At 35.5% G+C, this 15,612-nt stretch overlaps 3 protein-coding genes across 28 annotated transcripts; 2 read left to right on the top strand and 1 right to left on the bottom strand.

Moving 5' to 3' along the window:
- The first annotated feature begins 3,869 nt into the window (after positions 1-3,869).
- LOC147566337 (major latex protein 146-like) lies at positions 3,870-5,097 on the top strand. The gene is made up of 2 exons (XM_086652840.1): positions 3,870-4,130; positions 4,708-5,097. The coding sequence occupies exons 1-2, from the start codon at positions 3,944-3,946 to the stop codon at positions 4,968-4,970; spliced, it is 450 nt and encodes a 149-aa protein (XP_086508966.1). The 5' UTR covers positions 3,870-3,943; the 3' UTR covers positions 4,971-5,097.
- A 1,216-nt stretch (positions 5,098-6,313) lies between these two features.
- LOC147566335 (Tetratricopeptide repeat (TPR)-like superfamily protein) lies at positions 6,314-14,832 on the top strand. 26 transcript variants are annotated; one of them, XM_086652832.1, is made up of 10 exons: positions 6,905-7,420; positions 7,525-9,192; positions 9,294-9,349; positions 9,448-9,521; positions 10,399-10,612; positions 11,504-11,662; positions 11,778-11,870; positions 12,483-12,522; positions 13,914-14,075; positions 14,618-14,832. In XM_086652832.1, the coding sequence occupies exons 1-2, from the start codon at positions 7,354-7,356 to the stop codon at positions 8,925-8,927; spliced, it is 1,470 nt and encodes a 489-aa protein (XP_086508958.1). In that variant the 5' UTR covers positions 6,905-7,353; the 3' UTR covers positions 8,928-9,192; positions 9,294-9,349; positions 9,448-9,521; positions 10,399-10,612; positions 11,504-11,662; positions 11,778-11,870; positions 12,483-12,522; positions 13,914-14,075; positions 14,618-14,832. The 26 variants fall into 26 exon arrangements, with proteins under 26 accessions (XP_086508955.1, XP_086508940.1, XP_086508943.1 ...); XM_086652812.1 differs by having other exon boundaries at positions 6,947-9,192; XM_086652830.1 differs by lacking the exons at positions 11,778-11,870; positions 12,483-12,522 and having other exon boundaries at positions 10,399-10,555; positions 10,890-11,662.
- Positions 11,437-12,874, bottom strand: LOC147566336 (thebaine synthase 2-like). Its single transcript, XM_086652839.1, has 2 exons — positions 12,639-12,874; positions 11,437-11,792 (listed from the first exon to the last, which is right to left on the bottom strand). Exons 1-2 carry the CDS (start codon positions 12,823-12,825, stop codon positions 11,530-11,532), a joined length of 450 nt encoding a protein of 149 aa, XP_086508965.1. The 5' UTR covers positions 12,826-12,874; the 3' UTR covers positions 11,437-11,529.
- Positions 14,833-15,612: the final 780 nt, after the last annotated feature.

Raw genomic sequence — 15,612 nt, 5'->3', positions numbered from 1 at the left:
GTATTTTCTTTCGGAGTCATTTATCAATTGATGTATGCTCCAAAGTTTGTTATTCAATTTATTCTTCATTAGTTTGGTTTATGATTTCTTATGAGCTCCATGGTGTATTGGTTTGTCATTTAGTTGACTTTCATTATTGTTATGTTATGATTCCGCGACGGAATGTTCTATATCTTTGTTTTCATGGCGACCGACTTAGAAACGGGGGCTTGGGTATTACAATTAACCTTTTGTTTTTGGGCAAAATATATTTGTGTACATGAAATGAATATTAGATCATTTATAAATGCCACATAACTGATTCAAGTTCTTAGAGATTTGTCTTTGAGAAGCTATCCAAATAGAGTATTTCTATGTTACACATAATATAGGGCATAGACAAAATCACATATGCTCTAATCTTTGTTGAGACTTGAGAATTGGGGTTTAGACGATCAGTGATGCATTGCACTATTGCAGATGCAGATTCTCTAGTGAAGGGCATCCAAACCTTATCAAATAAAGGGGTCGTTTAAAATAGGAATCAAAATAAAATATCAAGAATCAGAGTGGAACAATGGGACATCTATGCTTAAGGATCACATAATATTTGGACCCAACTTCTCCCACTTGTTTAAGCACTAATTTGTGGTCGACCAAAAGTTGAAAATTATTGATTTAGACACAACCACTCATGATCGGAATAACCAAGCATTAATTGATCGATGCACCGATGGTCATTTAATTTATAAGCTAGTTTTGAAGTGAAAAGAGCCAAGACGACTTGTGAAAAGGCCTAGGCCATACCCATAAATGGTAGTATTGGAGTTCAGATTTAAAAGTCTTCTAAGTTTGTTTAGGGAAATGAAAATGATCTTTCACGTCCCAATGCGTGAAAAAATATACTATAATTTTTTAGATGTATATGAGATTTTTGGTGGGAGTTATGTAATATGTTGAAATATCTTTCTATATGTTAAGATATCCCATATAATAATATTAGGAAATATCAAATATTAGAAACTAGTAAAATATTAGGAACTAGTATATATATATATTAGCATAAAACTATTAGAAACTAGTAAAATATTAGGAACTAGTAAAATTAGAAACTAGTAGTATTGTAACTCTATAAATAGAGTCTTATATTTCTTTTGTAGACCATCAAGAAATAAAACAATTTCTTTGATCAATTTCAACTTGGTACCAGAGCCAACGATCTTAAATTTATTTTTGTTAAAAATTTTGTCGATTGAAGGAGAAAGAACCTTCATCTTCTTTTCCTATCTTAATTCCAAAGAAGGAACAAAAATCCTTCATCAGTTTTGGTATTAAAAAGAAGGCAAAAAAGACAAAACAATAACTTTAATTGTTATTGTGTGATCTATATTGTCTCACAATTTACAAAACTTTGAGTTGGTAGAACACATCTTCTCAAAGATTCAGTTTCTAAAATTTTCTGATATAAATTTTTCCTCATAATTAATATAGTAGAAAATATGAATCAGACAATTGGTACAATTTTCCAGTCAGGAGGATCCTTTAATTCAGTGATTATGTTGAATGAAAAAATTATGATATATGGTCTCAAATCATGGAGATGCATATTGCTGAAAAAGAAAAACTTTCGTTTATTCGAGGTAATTCATTACCACCTGCTAAAGATGACGTTAAATATGAGAAGTGGTATGCAGAAAATCAAAAAGTCAAGAGATGGTTGTTGATGTCTATAACTCCAGAAATTATGAAGAGATACATTCGTTTACCTACAACTCGTGATATTTGGAAAGCTTTATCTAAAGCTTTTTATGATGGATCTAATGAATTGCAAGTTTTCTCTTTGAATCAGAGGGCATTTTCTGCCAAACAGAATGGGAGGATACTCTCGGTTTATTACGGTGAACTGGTTGAAATCTTTAGTGAATTAGATCACCGTGAGAAAGTGATCATGGAAAACGAAAACGATATTGTATCTTATCGTAAATCAATTCAACGACAACGTGTGCATATTTTTCTTGCAGGGTTAGATGGTGAATTTGAACAAATTCGTGGTGAAATTTTGAGAAAGGATCTCATTCCCGATTTAGAAGAATGTTATGCTTTGGTTCGTCGTGAGCTTGTTCTACGCACAACGATGAACAGTGGATCTGAAACAACTGATGCTTCCGCAATGATGATTCGAAATAAGACAAAAAATAATATTGTTAAAGCTATTTGTCAATCCGACAAATCTTCCTATAAGTGTACCCACTGCAACAAAACTGGTCATACCAAAAATCATTGTTATGAATTAGTAGGTTATCCAGAATGGTGGGATCATAATCGAAAGAAAAATTCTAAGAAACCCCTTGTAGCTGCACTTGTTGAGACAGAGGAAGAAAATCCAGTTGTTAGGCAAGCTTCAGCAATGGTAGTCACTACAGGTAACGGAGAAACGAAGATGGAGAACTTTAGAGATAAACTATGCTGCGTGGAGCAGTTAGAGAATCTCAGAAATCAACTAAACGAGTGTCTGCACCAAAAGTGCGAATTGGAAAAGAAACTATCAAGTCTTAGCTCTCTATCTCAAGAAGGTAATTCTGCAGATACAAGTATTTTGGTGAAGCAGTTGCAAGAAAAGTTAAGGAACTATGAGTCTGAAGTCGAAGAAGTAAGGAAGTTGAAATCATCTCATCAAAATAATGAGTTATTAAAAGAAAAATTATTGGAAGAAAAAGACCGAAGAGAGCGTGCAGAATTCAAGTTACTTAAACAACAAGAGACTCAATTTGATGTGAGAAAGTTGGAGAATGAACTAATGGCATGGAAGTCATTAACCAATGATATTCCTGGTGTTTCATGTCCAAGTGACATACGTATTAAGTTCACAAGCTTGCAGAAAGAGGTGACTGAAAATATGACGACAGTTGGTCAAGGAATCGCATGTATGAAGCAAATGGAGGTAACTCTAAAAGCAGCTGAACTTGGTAGACAACATGTAGAATTTGTGACCTCATTAGCCAACCAGAAGGCAGAAGATTCGGAATCTAAAGTTAAACGGTGTGAATTGATGATCAATTGTCTTACTGAAGAAACAGAAAGATTAAAAAAGGAGGCTATTGAATTGAAGATGCACAAGAATGTGAAAATAGAGAGAACAACAAAGCAAGAAACTCTTATTCAGGAATTGGAGGCATCACTTGATAAAAAGGAATCCTCCATCAAAGAACTGCAAAGTAAATTATCAGAACAAAAGGAGGTCATGGCTCGCCAGCATAACGAGATAAACCTGCTCAATGAACGGCTTAACAACGAAGCACAAAGGCTAAAATCATTGGAGCAGGAGAATGACAAGCTCAATGAAGAAATTTATGTTTTGAAGTCTAAATCGGGCCATGATGACAGTTTCAAGTCGAATATTTTCGCAATTGGTAGACAAGTTGTGCATGTGCGATATCTAAGCACCAACTTGAGGGGGAGTGTTGAAATATCTTTCTATATTTTAAGATATCCCATATAATAATATTAAGAAATATCAAATATTAGAAACTAGTAAAATATTAGGAACTAGTATTTATATATATATATTAGTATAAAACTATTAGAAACTAGTAAAATATTAGGAACTAGTAAAATTAGAAACTAGTAGTATTGTAACTCTATAAATAGAGTCTTATATTTCTTTTGTAGACCATCAAGAAATAAAACAATTTCTTTGATCAATTTCAACTTAATATTGGTTGTTGGAAGGGGTGATAATCACTTTATAAGCGTGAGACGAAACCTCCCCTCCGGAGCTAGGGGTGAGATAAGCCAATACCACACATCCAGACTCGTAAATTTGCTTTTTCTTTTTTTTGGACTATCTCGTTGATCTTTATCTATATAAGACCATATTGTTTCATATAATTTTCTCGTACCATAAGCAACCATTTCTCTTCCAAATATTGAGCCATCTTTACTCTTGTTTTTATTTTAAGATTCAATGGCTCAAATTCATAAGTTAGAATCCGAATTTGAGGTCAAGTGCTCTGCAGATAAGTTGCATGCTTTGTACACTCACAATTCAACTCAACTCCCAAAGTATGTTCCTCAAATTTACAAGGACGTCAAAGTTCTCGAAGGAGATGGAAAGAGTGTGGGCACTGTGAAATCCTGGACATATGGACTTGGTATGTATTTTATATAAGAAAAATATACAACTTTATTTATTACTTCCTTCTCAATTATTTATACTTCCATATAGGCATCATCATAAAAAGAATGTGTTTGTGGATTCCCAATCGAAGAAATAGAAAACTAATCACCCCAGTCGACACAACCTTATTATGAGCACGATCTTATTATTAAAAAAAATGATTGAAGAGACTAAAAGAAATAAATCTACTTCAAACTTAAATAGGAATCTAGAGTCGATCTAAAATGAATAAATCCACTAAGAGACAGAAAAAGAGTTGACTCAAAAATTGAGGCCGTCAATTTTGTGTATGCTTGGAGTTTGACTTTAACTTGTAATTTCTTCTGCTCTTGTATTATCTCCGGCTTTTACAGGTTACACCAGTGGTGTTAGACTGTTAGTGGGTCCGCTCATAATTGATTCTCATTGTCCAGAAGACCAGAAGATATAAGAAGTTATTATACTAAAACTAGTTCCAATTTGTAATTGAAATATTATGCCACTACTTTTTGCTTCACTATGTGACATCAACATGCTATCACACACACACCCTAAAATTGGATAATAAACAGGTGGAGCTACTGTGACTGCAAAGGAGAAGTGTATAGCCATTGACAACAAGAACAGATCAAGCACTTGCAAGATCTTGGAAGGAGATGTGCTAAATGTGTATAAGAGTATTCAAGCAAAAACTACTTTTACTCCAAAGGGTGATGGGACAAGCTTGGTGAAATTAAGTATTGAGTATGAGAAGGCCGATGAGAACTCCCCACCTCCCACTGCACACGTAGAGATATACAAAGCAGCCACAAGAGAGTTGAGTCTTAAAATTTAAACCCTAAAGCTTGAGTGAAGGCTTTGTTATTAATTAAACTATGTACTATATATTTGAATAAAGGTTGTCTGGGATTGCATGTACTACTCCTATGAGCTCTTTTAGTAAATTATGTATTATATTACTATATCTTATTTGAATTTATAAGCAAGACTTTTCATAGTATAACTTTTCGTCTAGACATGGTCTTTGGGATGAAAATGTATGCTGAAATGGTCGAAGCAAAGGCAATTGAAACTAAACCACTTCATTTTCTTACCGATGCGCATTGAACGGTTTGAACCACCCAAATTGATGGAACCGGCAAGTCATATGTTATATAACTACAAATTGTCAATAGTGCGTATAGAAACTATTCTATATAATAACCAAAAAGCTAGTGGTTTTTTGAAATAACTTGAAATTCATGTTGGTCAATAACTGTTTGGCCGCTATTTGTGCATCTACTCCAAAAATCTGGAAGTCACAGATTCAATTCATAGTGGAGGCGGAATAATTATTGATTAGTGTTAAAAGATATAAATAAAGTCTTAGGATGACCCATTAAAAGTCTCTATGTGGTCTTTTGGACAAAAGATGTCTTTTGTGATGGTAGTTATCGGATTTATCTATTTCATGTATTTATTCCTGATGTATCTATAGTATGTTGAATATAATGGTTCTTGAAATCCATATAAAAGATTCATGTCTATCAGGTACAATTGCAACTTGTGTTTGACATGACACGGAAGGAAAGGAAAAAAAAAGAGATAGAAAAACTTGTGCGGGTCATATTATATCTAAATTACTATTGAGGCTATTTTGTATTTTTCTCATTTAAAAAATACCTCTAATCAATAAAAATGATTTTTTCTATAAAATTTTTTAGTGTTCCTCTATAACTTTTCTTCTTTATCTTTCCTTTTCTTTTTAATCTTCACCGACTTCATCTCCTTCTCCTCTACGTCTGCCTTCTTCACATTCCTCTTCAACTTCACCGCCTTCATCTTCTCTTCTTCGTCAACTTTCTTCTTCTTCGTCGACTTTCTTCTTCATCTTATCGTCTTCATCTACTTCTCATTTTCAAAGGCCGAAAACAAATATGCAGATTCAGAGGTCTTTTGTAAACTCGATTTACAAATGTAGTATTGGATTTGCGAAATTTGCATAACCAATATTTGTTTAAATTAAAAAGTGTTATACTATTGCATTTGCAAATCTCGTCCCATTAATAAAGGAGCGGGAGGGGTGCCCCAAACCTACCTCTTTTAGGGTCCGTTTGTTACATGAGAAAAGGAGTCGGAATAATCAATTCTCCTGTGAAAGTAGGATGAAAAAGTTGATTTCTCAGGGTAAAAAAAGGTGGGAAAAAGTTGATACATTTTCCCACATGAAACACGCTCTCTCTCATCTCCTCGCTCTTCTGTAACTTTCCCTCTCTCATTGCAACAAAAGCCTACTCTTTCTCTCTCTCTCTCTCTCTCTCTCTCTCTCTCTCTCTCTCTCTCTCTCTCTCTATCTCTCTAATTCCTTACATGAAACAACAACATAACATGGAAGCTAGATTTATGAAACTCTCTAATGCCTAACTTAACCAAGAAAAACAACATCAACTGAAGTTAGCTTTATGAAACTGAAACTCACTTTTGATTCAGACCCTAGATTTATGAACAATCTCTTGTGATTGAACTATCCCTCGATTCAAACCTTAGATTGAGGAACTATCTCTTATGATTCAAGCTGAAACCTTAAATTTTGTAACCCTAGTTGCAAGACGAACTATGGAGGGGTAAAGTTGTTGGTGATCGATTTTGAGAGGGATTAGATTTTTGGGGTTGTAAAGGCGTCCCAACTTATTTGCAATAGGCGTCCCTTTACATGTCAAAAAGGGTATTGATACTCGATAGCAATATTAGCATGTGCTTTTAGAAGTCCCTCACATTTTCTTGGACCTCACCAAACACAAAAAAAGAAAATGATTTTGCATTCCCATCAGAAAAATGTGTTTTCACATCAAATATTTTCACTCGTATCAAACGAACCCTTACATCTCTAGCTGCAAAGCCTGGATATTTACCCATTTTTTCTTGGAGCTCCTACATTTGGAAATGGAATTTGCCCAAAATCTGAGTACAATTGAAACTGAATGACATATTTTCTAACATCAATTTCTTGTTTTCTCAGTTGAATTCTTTTCCAACTATAATGTTGAGGACAATTTTCTGTGCCAACATATCACCACCATTACAAAAACAAGCCATTTTCTCTCTCTTAAAATCTTCTTCCTCACAACCCAACCAACTCAAAGAAATCCATGCCTTACTCCTCACAACAGGAATTTCCATTAAAAACAGTCTCATTACCCAACTTCTTACTTCTCTTATACTCTTAGGCGATATGACATATGCTCGTAAACTGTTTGATGAAATGCATAAACCAAGACCTTTTATTTGGAACACTCTCATTAAAGGGTATGTGAAAAATGAACTTGTTATTGATGCAATTTCTCTTTATAGACGAATGGATTCAATTGGTGTTCGTCCTGATCGTTTTACTTTTCCTTTTGTAATTAAAGGTTGTGGTGAACTAAATGATATACGAGCTGGAATGGAAGTTCATGTTAAAGTTATTAAATTTGGGTTTGAATTTGATTCTGTTGTGAGAACTGAGTTGATGATAATGTATTCGAAGTTATGCGAAATGGGTATTGCAGATTATGTGTTTGAGAGTATGTTAGAGAAGGATTTAGTGGCCTGGAATGCTTTGATATTAGCAAATGTGCAAAATGGTCGTCCTACTAGATCTGTCGAGTTGTTTCACGAAATGGGTTTGGTGGGAATTAAAGCAGATTCTGTTACTTTTGTGAGTGTTCTTTCAGCTTGTGCTAATTTGGGGTCTTTGGAAATGGGGAAAGAGATCGATTCGATTATTGTTGAGGAGAAGCTTGAGAGGAATTTGATTGTTAATAATGCGAGATTGGATATGTATTCGAAATGTGGGAGTATGGATCTGGCTAGAAGTATCTTTGAAGAAATGCCAAAAAGAAATGTTATTTCTTGGAGCATCATAATTGGAGGATATGCAATCAATGGTGATAGCCAAGAATCATTGACTCTCTTTTCTCGAATGAGAGACGAGGGTGTAAAACCAAATCATGTAACTTTTCTTGGAGTTCTTGCTGCATGTAGCCATGCAGGTTTAGTGAAAGAAGGAAAGAGATATTTCGATTTCATGGTTATGTCCAAAGATCGTGATATTCAACCTCGAATAGAACATTATTCATGCATGGTTGATATTCTGGGTCGTTCTGGAGATCTAGATGGGGCATATGAATTCATCAAAAGAATGCCTATTCAGCCCGATCCAGGAGTCTGGGGAGCTTTATTGGGAGCCTGCACAATTTATCAGAATATTGAATTAGGCCAAAAAGTCGCAGATTGTCTATTTGAGTTAGCTCCTAAAACTGGTTCCTATCATGTTTTATTATCAAATATTTATGCAACAGCAAGAAGATGGGATGACGTGAAGAAGGTGAGACAGAATATGAGACAAGAAGGTGTAAAAAAGGTGGCTGCATATAGCTCTGTTGAACTCAACAATAAGATTCATGTTTTTCATGGAGGAGATAGATCACATGAACAATCTAAACGAGTATACGAGGTGTTGGAAGATTTAGTTAAGAAGATTAGAGTTATCGGTTATCTGCCAAAAATAAATGTTGCACTACACGATGTCGAAGTGGAGGAGAGAGAAACCGCAGTTGGAACTCATAGTGAGAAGCTTGCTATTGCATTTGGCCTCATCAATCTAAGACCCGACTCTCCAATAAGGGTGATGAAGAATCTAAGAGTGTGTGATGACTGCCATAATTTCTCCAAGTTAGTGTCTAGAATTACCAAGAGAACGATTGTGATGAGAGATAAAAATGTGTTTCACCATTTTAAGGAAGGGGTTTGTTCGTGCAAGGACTTCTGGTGATGATAAGTGTGAGATTTCATTTTCTCTTCGATGAAATAAGATTTGGTTCAATATTAGAGGACAAGGAAGATGATGAGATGGTTTTTTACCACACAGCTAACATGAAATATGAATCCCCTTACCAACCAAAGCGTGGCCGACTAAGAGAGCTGCAATGACCAGATTTCTTTCTATTCAAGCATGAGAACCAAATACCGCTAAAGATCTTCCTCAAAATTATTATCTGTGCTTAAAAGCTGTCAACCTGATCCTTTTGTCACCACATGTAAGATTATTCATCCATTTTTATATTAGTCTCTTCACATTCTCTAAATTTATTTCACGTTATAATTGGAGTGTCCGACGAGTGTTATCATTCCGTTGTAGGTGCTAAAGTATGCTGTTTTTTGGTGATGTTATTGCCGGAGGACCGAACTGATCTGGTTTGGAATAAAACCATATAACTATCATGCCTTCCTCATCTCTGGCCACATTTATGTCCAGAAACTAACACCCGTGTTTTCTTATTTGTGTTTATTAGTTCACGATAGTTCTTCAAAAAGAAGTGGATGTCGTGGAGACAAAAAGAAAGGAATTCATTGTCCACTTAACGAGGTGATTACTTCTCCGAACTCATTAAAATTTCTAATATTTTGTTTGATGAACCTCAAAGAGAATTTGACGTGGTGGAGAGAACTAGAAAGAGTTGGTGGGCTTAACACACCAGCACCAATCTGCATTGTTAATTACATCAAATTTAAAGGTCTATGAATCACTTTTTCTGTGTGTGGTCTAAGTAAAGCGTTGGCTTTTATGTTAACTAGTATTCTCATATTGACAATAAGTTGAATGGATATCGATGTTCCATTTTCTAACTGGTCTAAATCCTCTGCTATTTCTACTAGTTTTGTCCTCCTAACAATACTGAGGGAATCAAATTTTAAATCTTTAATTTTAGTTTCCTAGCATGAACCTTCGCAGTCCATTTTAAGTATTGTTACCAGATTCGGTCATTTGAAGAGCGAACTCCGATCTGGTTCGATCGTACCCTTTTAGAGTGGGTACGCGAATCAGATCGCTAAATCTGGCGTACCCATTTGCAAGAAGAAAAAAAAAAGATGATAACATGATATTTAGGGTTTACAAAGTGTGGATATTGCTTTAACTTTAGGTTCTACAGTTACTACTAAATTTACGGTTTACAAAGTGTGAATATTGCTTTCATCGGTTTTTAAGTTTCACGTCATATATATATATATATATATATATATATATATATATATATATATATATATATATATATATATATATATATATTGCATAAATTTTGTGAATGATTATACCCCCTAGCGAATCGGAAACGTCTAATTAGCGTACCCCGTATTCGTACCAGAGCGTATCCCGTTTCTGGTAATTTTTAACTTTATACACTATATAAGGATTGTGTTTTTCTTTCTCTACGTAAATGTTTCGTTTTCTTGCTTTATGATAGTTTTAACGGTTGTAGGACTGAACTCAAATCCACAAGCAGCGTCAAAGGTCTCGAAGGAGACGTAATTTTCGCTCCCCCAGGCTCTATGGCAGTGAATCGTGTATCGGTACCCGTATCACGTACCAGAGCGGTTTGCGTGCATACCATGTAACATTTTGTTGAACAAAACCTCACACCACGGTGGTGGTGGCTAACTAAGGCAAAAACCAAGCATGTGGGTTCCACGGTGTCGACTCAGATGGGTAGGGCAATGCTCTCAGGGCTGCCTCGCAGAGCCTTTGCCGGGAACAAAACCCCGTACCTGTTGGGCATGGGCCTAAGTGTCTAAAGAGGAGACAATATAGATTAGCATTAAGGCTTGGCGTCGGAGATGGTATCGAGCCGAAGACTTGTCGGCAAAGAAGTGGCATTGTGATAGTCCCACATTATTTGGAAGAATGTCAAGAGCATGTGTTGTAGGTGTACGCTCAGTAAGTCTCGAGGTCTCCCAGTGTGGAACAAAACCTCACCTCACGGTGGGTGGTGGCTGAGTGAGGACAAAATCAAGCATGTAGGGATCCACGATGTCGCTGCTTATTCTGATGCGTAAGGCGGATCATGTGTCCTTGCCAATGTCAAGGCCTTTTGGATGAACTAGCAGAGCCACCACCAGGAATGAAACTGTATATATGTTGGGCTTAGGTCTGGGTGTCTAAAGCGGAGACAATATCGATAACTGCTAAGACTCGAGGCATCAATATTTGACTTCTAGATATTTAAAGTAACCAAGTAGTTGGTTAAACGTAAAATGGTCGCAAACAATAAATTACGGAGTTCATAATATGTTATGCACCCGTATAAGACATCAAGGTGTGAAACTTCATATTACGTTTATACTCAGAAGGCCAATTTTAATATTTTAAGTGGATCTTTGGCCCATTTCCGAATTTAAAATGGATTTGTGGCCCATCAATACATAAAACTTTAGAATTTCATTTGCATGTATTCCCACGTCTTTCTGCTTGTTAACAACCAAAATTAAAATGATTTTCGAGAAGGTTTTTAATTTTATCTAAAAGATGTGGTAGTTCCACCCAGTCTTTATTAGAATCACTTAATTTAACAGCAAAGCCTTCATTGAGGTTTTTGTGTTTACAACTGAGGAGCCAACTCTCTAGTGGCCGCTTCATAAAACTCTAGATATGCAGTAGGAGGTGGGGAATTTTCATTAGCCTTCTCAAACTCAACATATATGTTCACTGAGCATATCCGTTCGCCTTTTGCGGTAAAAACAAATTTCCCTTGTAAAGTTTTATAAGCCTTCATGAGTTCTCCTTCCAAGATATTGTAAGTGATTGATCTGGTCTTGTTATCCATGGCTACGATCTTCTCCTTTGCAGTGAAGATACCTTTACCTGTTTATTATCTAAATCAAATGTTAGAGCTTGTCTATCCTAGCATGTTTATGCCGCCGTATAATGGTGTGACAAGCAGTAGCATACTATCTCCGTTAGACACACATACGCAATAACACAAACTTATATATGTATCCAACATATACACAAACTAAACACACTAATGTATATATTTGTTTGAGTCATTTAGCGGGTATTACCAACTGGTGCGCGAGATGTAAGTCGTATGAGGAGTCCATAGATCACCTGTTCATACACTGTGATGAGGCCTAGAAGCTATGGCTCTTCTTTATCCGTACAGCTAATATCCACTGGTGTTGCCCCGTATCTCTTTCCAATATTTTTTCGCAATGGGAGGGTAGAGAAATTAGAAAACCGAGAAGAGCTCTTTGGAGGTTAATCCCTTTCGCCATCTGCTGGTCTATCTGGAAAGCGAGGAATGTCGGAATCTATAAGGACTCTCCAAGGGACTTGGTGGTGGAGGTTGAGGATGTACTAGGTCTTTTATTTCATTGGAGTAGGAACCTAGGTTGGGCAAATAATTTGTCGTATTTTGATTTTATTTCTAATTGGGAGGACATAATGAAGTAACAAGTCCATTATGGTCCTCCCCTGATGTATTGTCTCCATTTTATTAATTCAAATTTTTCAAAAAAAAAAAAAAATATAACTTGCAGCCTAAGCGCATAGATAGCAATGCCGTGCCTGTAACATGATGACATCTATTACGGTCATTAATTTCTCCTTTGCTTGAACATGTTTTATTTTATAATATTGCCGTTGTTAGATCGAAAACTAAGTTGCATAGCAGTATATGCATATATAGTATGTAGGACATAGACATACCTAGTTCACATTTCCAGGACTTGACTGTGCCCACACTCTTGCCATCTCCTTGTAGAACTTGAATGTCCTTGAAAAATCTTGGAACATGCTTTGGAAGTTGAGTTGAATTGTGAGCATACATACTGTACAACTTGTCGGCAGAGCAGTTGACCTCAAATTCAGATTGAATCTTACGAATTTGAGCCATTAAACCTAAAATGAAAAACAAGAGCAAATATGGGTAGCAGCGAAAGGGTAGGTTGCGGTGTGTGAATGGAATAGGCAAATTGTATGACCTTATATAGATGAACAAATTGATAAGGTTACTGATGTCTAGATTAGTATTTTCCACTACTAGACTAGACTGCAAAATGTTGCTTTACTCAACTTAGAAGCTAGATACGAAAAGATTGAATTATTTGAGTTCTTTATTACTATTTTATTTCACTGCTATTTTAGCCACCCCTTTTAAAAAATGGTTATATTCCTTCTCTTATGAATGATTGAGAAAACAAATGTGAAACGAATCTGGTACCCCCACTAGTGAAGCTCATAATTATAAAGAATGTAATGTGCAATCGAAAGTGCTATGGGGTGAAACATTCTTATAAAGGCCACAGACGGATAAAACACACCCCTCATACAAACTTTTTCTAAGCCCGCATACATTACTAGTACAAGTTACATTATTAAAAATGATGAAATGAAGAAGATGAAGTGAACAACCAACGGCTGAGGACACCAACTTTACAGGGTTCCTCTGCTATTGGCAGAGAGAGAGAGAGAGAGAGAGAGAGATGAATGGATAGGAGGGAGATGAGAGAGAGTGGAGAGAGATGGCGGCGGTAGTTGGTGATGGTGAAGAAGATGAAGACGAGTTCTTTTATTGTTTATGTGGAATTTGTAAAAAACGTATGTACATATAACTTTCCATGTGCATATTTTCTACAGTTGGTCTTCGTCCAAAATTTGAGGCACGTTCTTGAGTTTTGTTTGTTGAATATGTAGAATATGGATATTTATATTGAAAGTAAATCCGTAGTTTGCTTTGCAAGTATTCTTTGTCGGAAAATAGTTGAATGGATTAAATGATTGACTTAAGAGCCGGAAAGAACTATATAAACTTATAAATGAACAGGTTAGTTCAAATAAATTATCTCTAATTTACTGTTTAACATTGTTAAAGATTATTTTCCCAACCTTGTTCTGATGGAAAATGTTGGTTGGCACAAATTGTTTTTGATATACAGCTTGACATAAGATTATCTGATCATTCCTTGTCAACACTTGATGCAGACAACCATCTTCAAAGCTCGAAAATATTGAATTAGGCGGCCAGAAAGTTGCAGCTTGTCTATTTGAGTTAGCTCCTGAAACTGGTTCATGTGATGTTTTATTATCAAGCGTGTATGCAGCAACAGGCAGATGGGAATCATGGGATGATCTCATGTAGAGAAGGTAAGACAGAATATGAAATAGATTTGTTGAATTCAACAATTAGTTTCATGTTTTTTATTTTAAGATATAGAAGATACAATAAAGAAGACCAGAATTATCGGTTATGGTGTCAAAAGGGAGGAGAGAGAAATTGCACTTGGTACACATAGCTAGAACTCGCTATCGCATTTGGTCTAGTCAATCTAAGACCTCACTCTACAATAAGGTGGTAAAAAAGAATTAAGAATTTGTGATGACTGCCATAATTTCTCAAGAGAAAGACTGTAATGAGAGCTAAAAATGTGTTTCACCATGAAACATAAATTTCCTTACCAAATACCAACCAAGACACCATAACCAACCAGAGCAAAACTTGACCATATTTCCTTCAATTTTTGCTTGAGAACTAACTCAAAACTAAAGATCTTTGACATAAATGTGCTTGTGTTCTTGCATAAATACTAAATAGACAAGTTGTTAACCCTGATCGTCTTTTCGCCATACAGAGAGAAGTTTCATTTATTTTCGTATTAATATCTTCACATTGTCCGATTTTTTAACAGGAGCAACTTCTGTTAATGGAAAGATGGTAATGGCGGTCCTTAATAAGCTTAACCCCGGTACGGCAAGAATTTTTCCAAACAGGTCTTGTAAGTTGTAATAAGCTAATTTACATCTCCTTTCTTGTGTTATCTCACTCTGTTTCATTTGGTTGCTACTTCCTTGATCTTAATGGAGCTCGTTTATGGTATTTATCGAATACATTTGTTCCTTCTAAGCATTAAACTTATTCTGTTAATCTGAATCGAAAGGTTTTGTCTTGTTTGTATGGGATCCCGTAGTCTAAATTCACGATCATGTATGTTTCTAATCAAGTCAAGACAATCAGCCTGAGACTGGAGTAGTCTCTTACGGCATTAGACTTCTTCTTGTCATGATTTCTAACCATGAAATGTTTTAGGCGTTAAATCTTTACTTTCGCACCTTAAATGTCACAAGTAATGGAATCATCAAAGCTTAATGCATCTTCATTTCACATGCTTTTGATTCTTACGAGACGAACTTCACCTAAAACTCTCAAGCATCGTAAATTGTAATTTGAGCTCGAGCAGATCTATTTGAGACAATCTATTTTGCTTGACTTGCTCTTAATAATTTATTGGTGATTGTAAATTCTAATTATCAATTGACGAAGATACCAATAAAAGCATTTAATTGGTGGATACAATGTCCTTCCAACATGGTATCTTCCTAATGATTCTATGTCCGGCCACTATCCTCCCTGAAACTCGGACAATGTACGTGGATCGACAGGATTTAGAGATAGAAAGTGTTTAACTTTTCAAATTAATTGTAAATACAATCTCAGAGTAATCAAACAAAGAACATTCTAAGGTTTTTAAAGTAATCAAAATTAAATTTCTAAGCTTACAATAAGAAGGAACTCTAATTATGCTTATGAACTAAATTAGTAATTAAAAACTGAACTAATTTTGCAAAATTATCATGCCTAAATAGCTTCATCTACTTGTTATGAAGAGGATTAGAACCTGTATGG

The sequence above is a fragment of the Eschscholzia californica genome, unplaced genomic scaffold (assembly GCF_041429995.1).
Source record: "Eschscholzia californica isolate CP2 unplaced genomic scaffold, dmEscCali1.0.p SCAF_1, whole genome shotgun sequence".
Taxonomy (NCBI): domain Eukaryota; kingdom Viridiplantae; phylum Streptophyta; class Magnoliopsida; order Ranunculales; family Papaveraceae; genus Eschscholzia; species Eschscholzia californica.
This window is presented reverse-complemented; position numbering and strand designations above follow the sequence as displayed.

Coding starts and splice junctions, on each gene's coding strand:
- LOC147566337 (XM_086652840.1), top strand. CDS start 3,944: ATGGCTCAAATTCATAAGTTAGAATCCGAATTTGAGGTCAAGTGCTCT. Junction 4,131..4,707: donor ATCCTGGACATATGGACTTG/GTATGTATTTTA, acceptor GATAATAAACAG/GTGGAGCTACTGTGACTGCA.
- LOC147566335 (XM_086652814.1), top strand. CDS start 7,155: ATGTTGAGGACAATTTTCTGTGCCAACATATCACCACCATTACAAAAA.
- LOC147566336 (XM_086652839.1), bottom strand. CDS start 12,825: ATGGCTCAAATTCGTAAGATTCAATCTGAATTTGAGGTCAACTGCTCT. Junction 11,793..12,638: donor GTCCTGGAAATGTGAACTAG/GTATGTCTATGT, acceptor GATAATAAACAG/GTAAAGGTATCTTCACTGCA.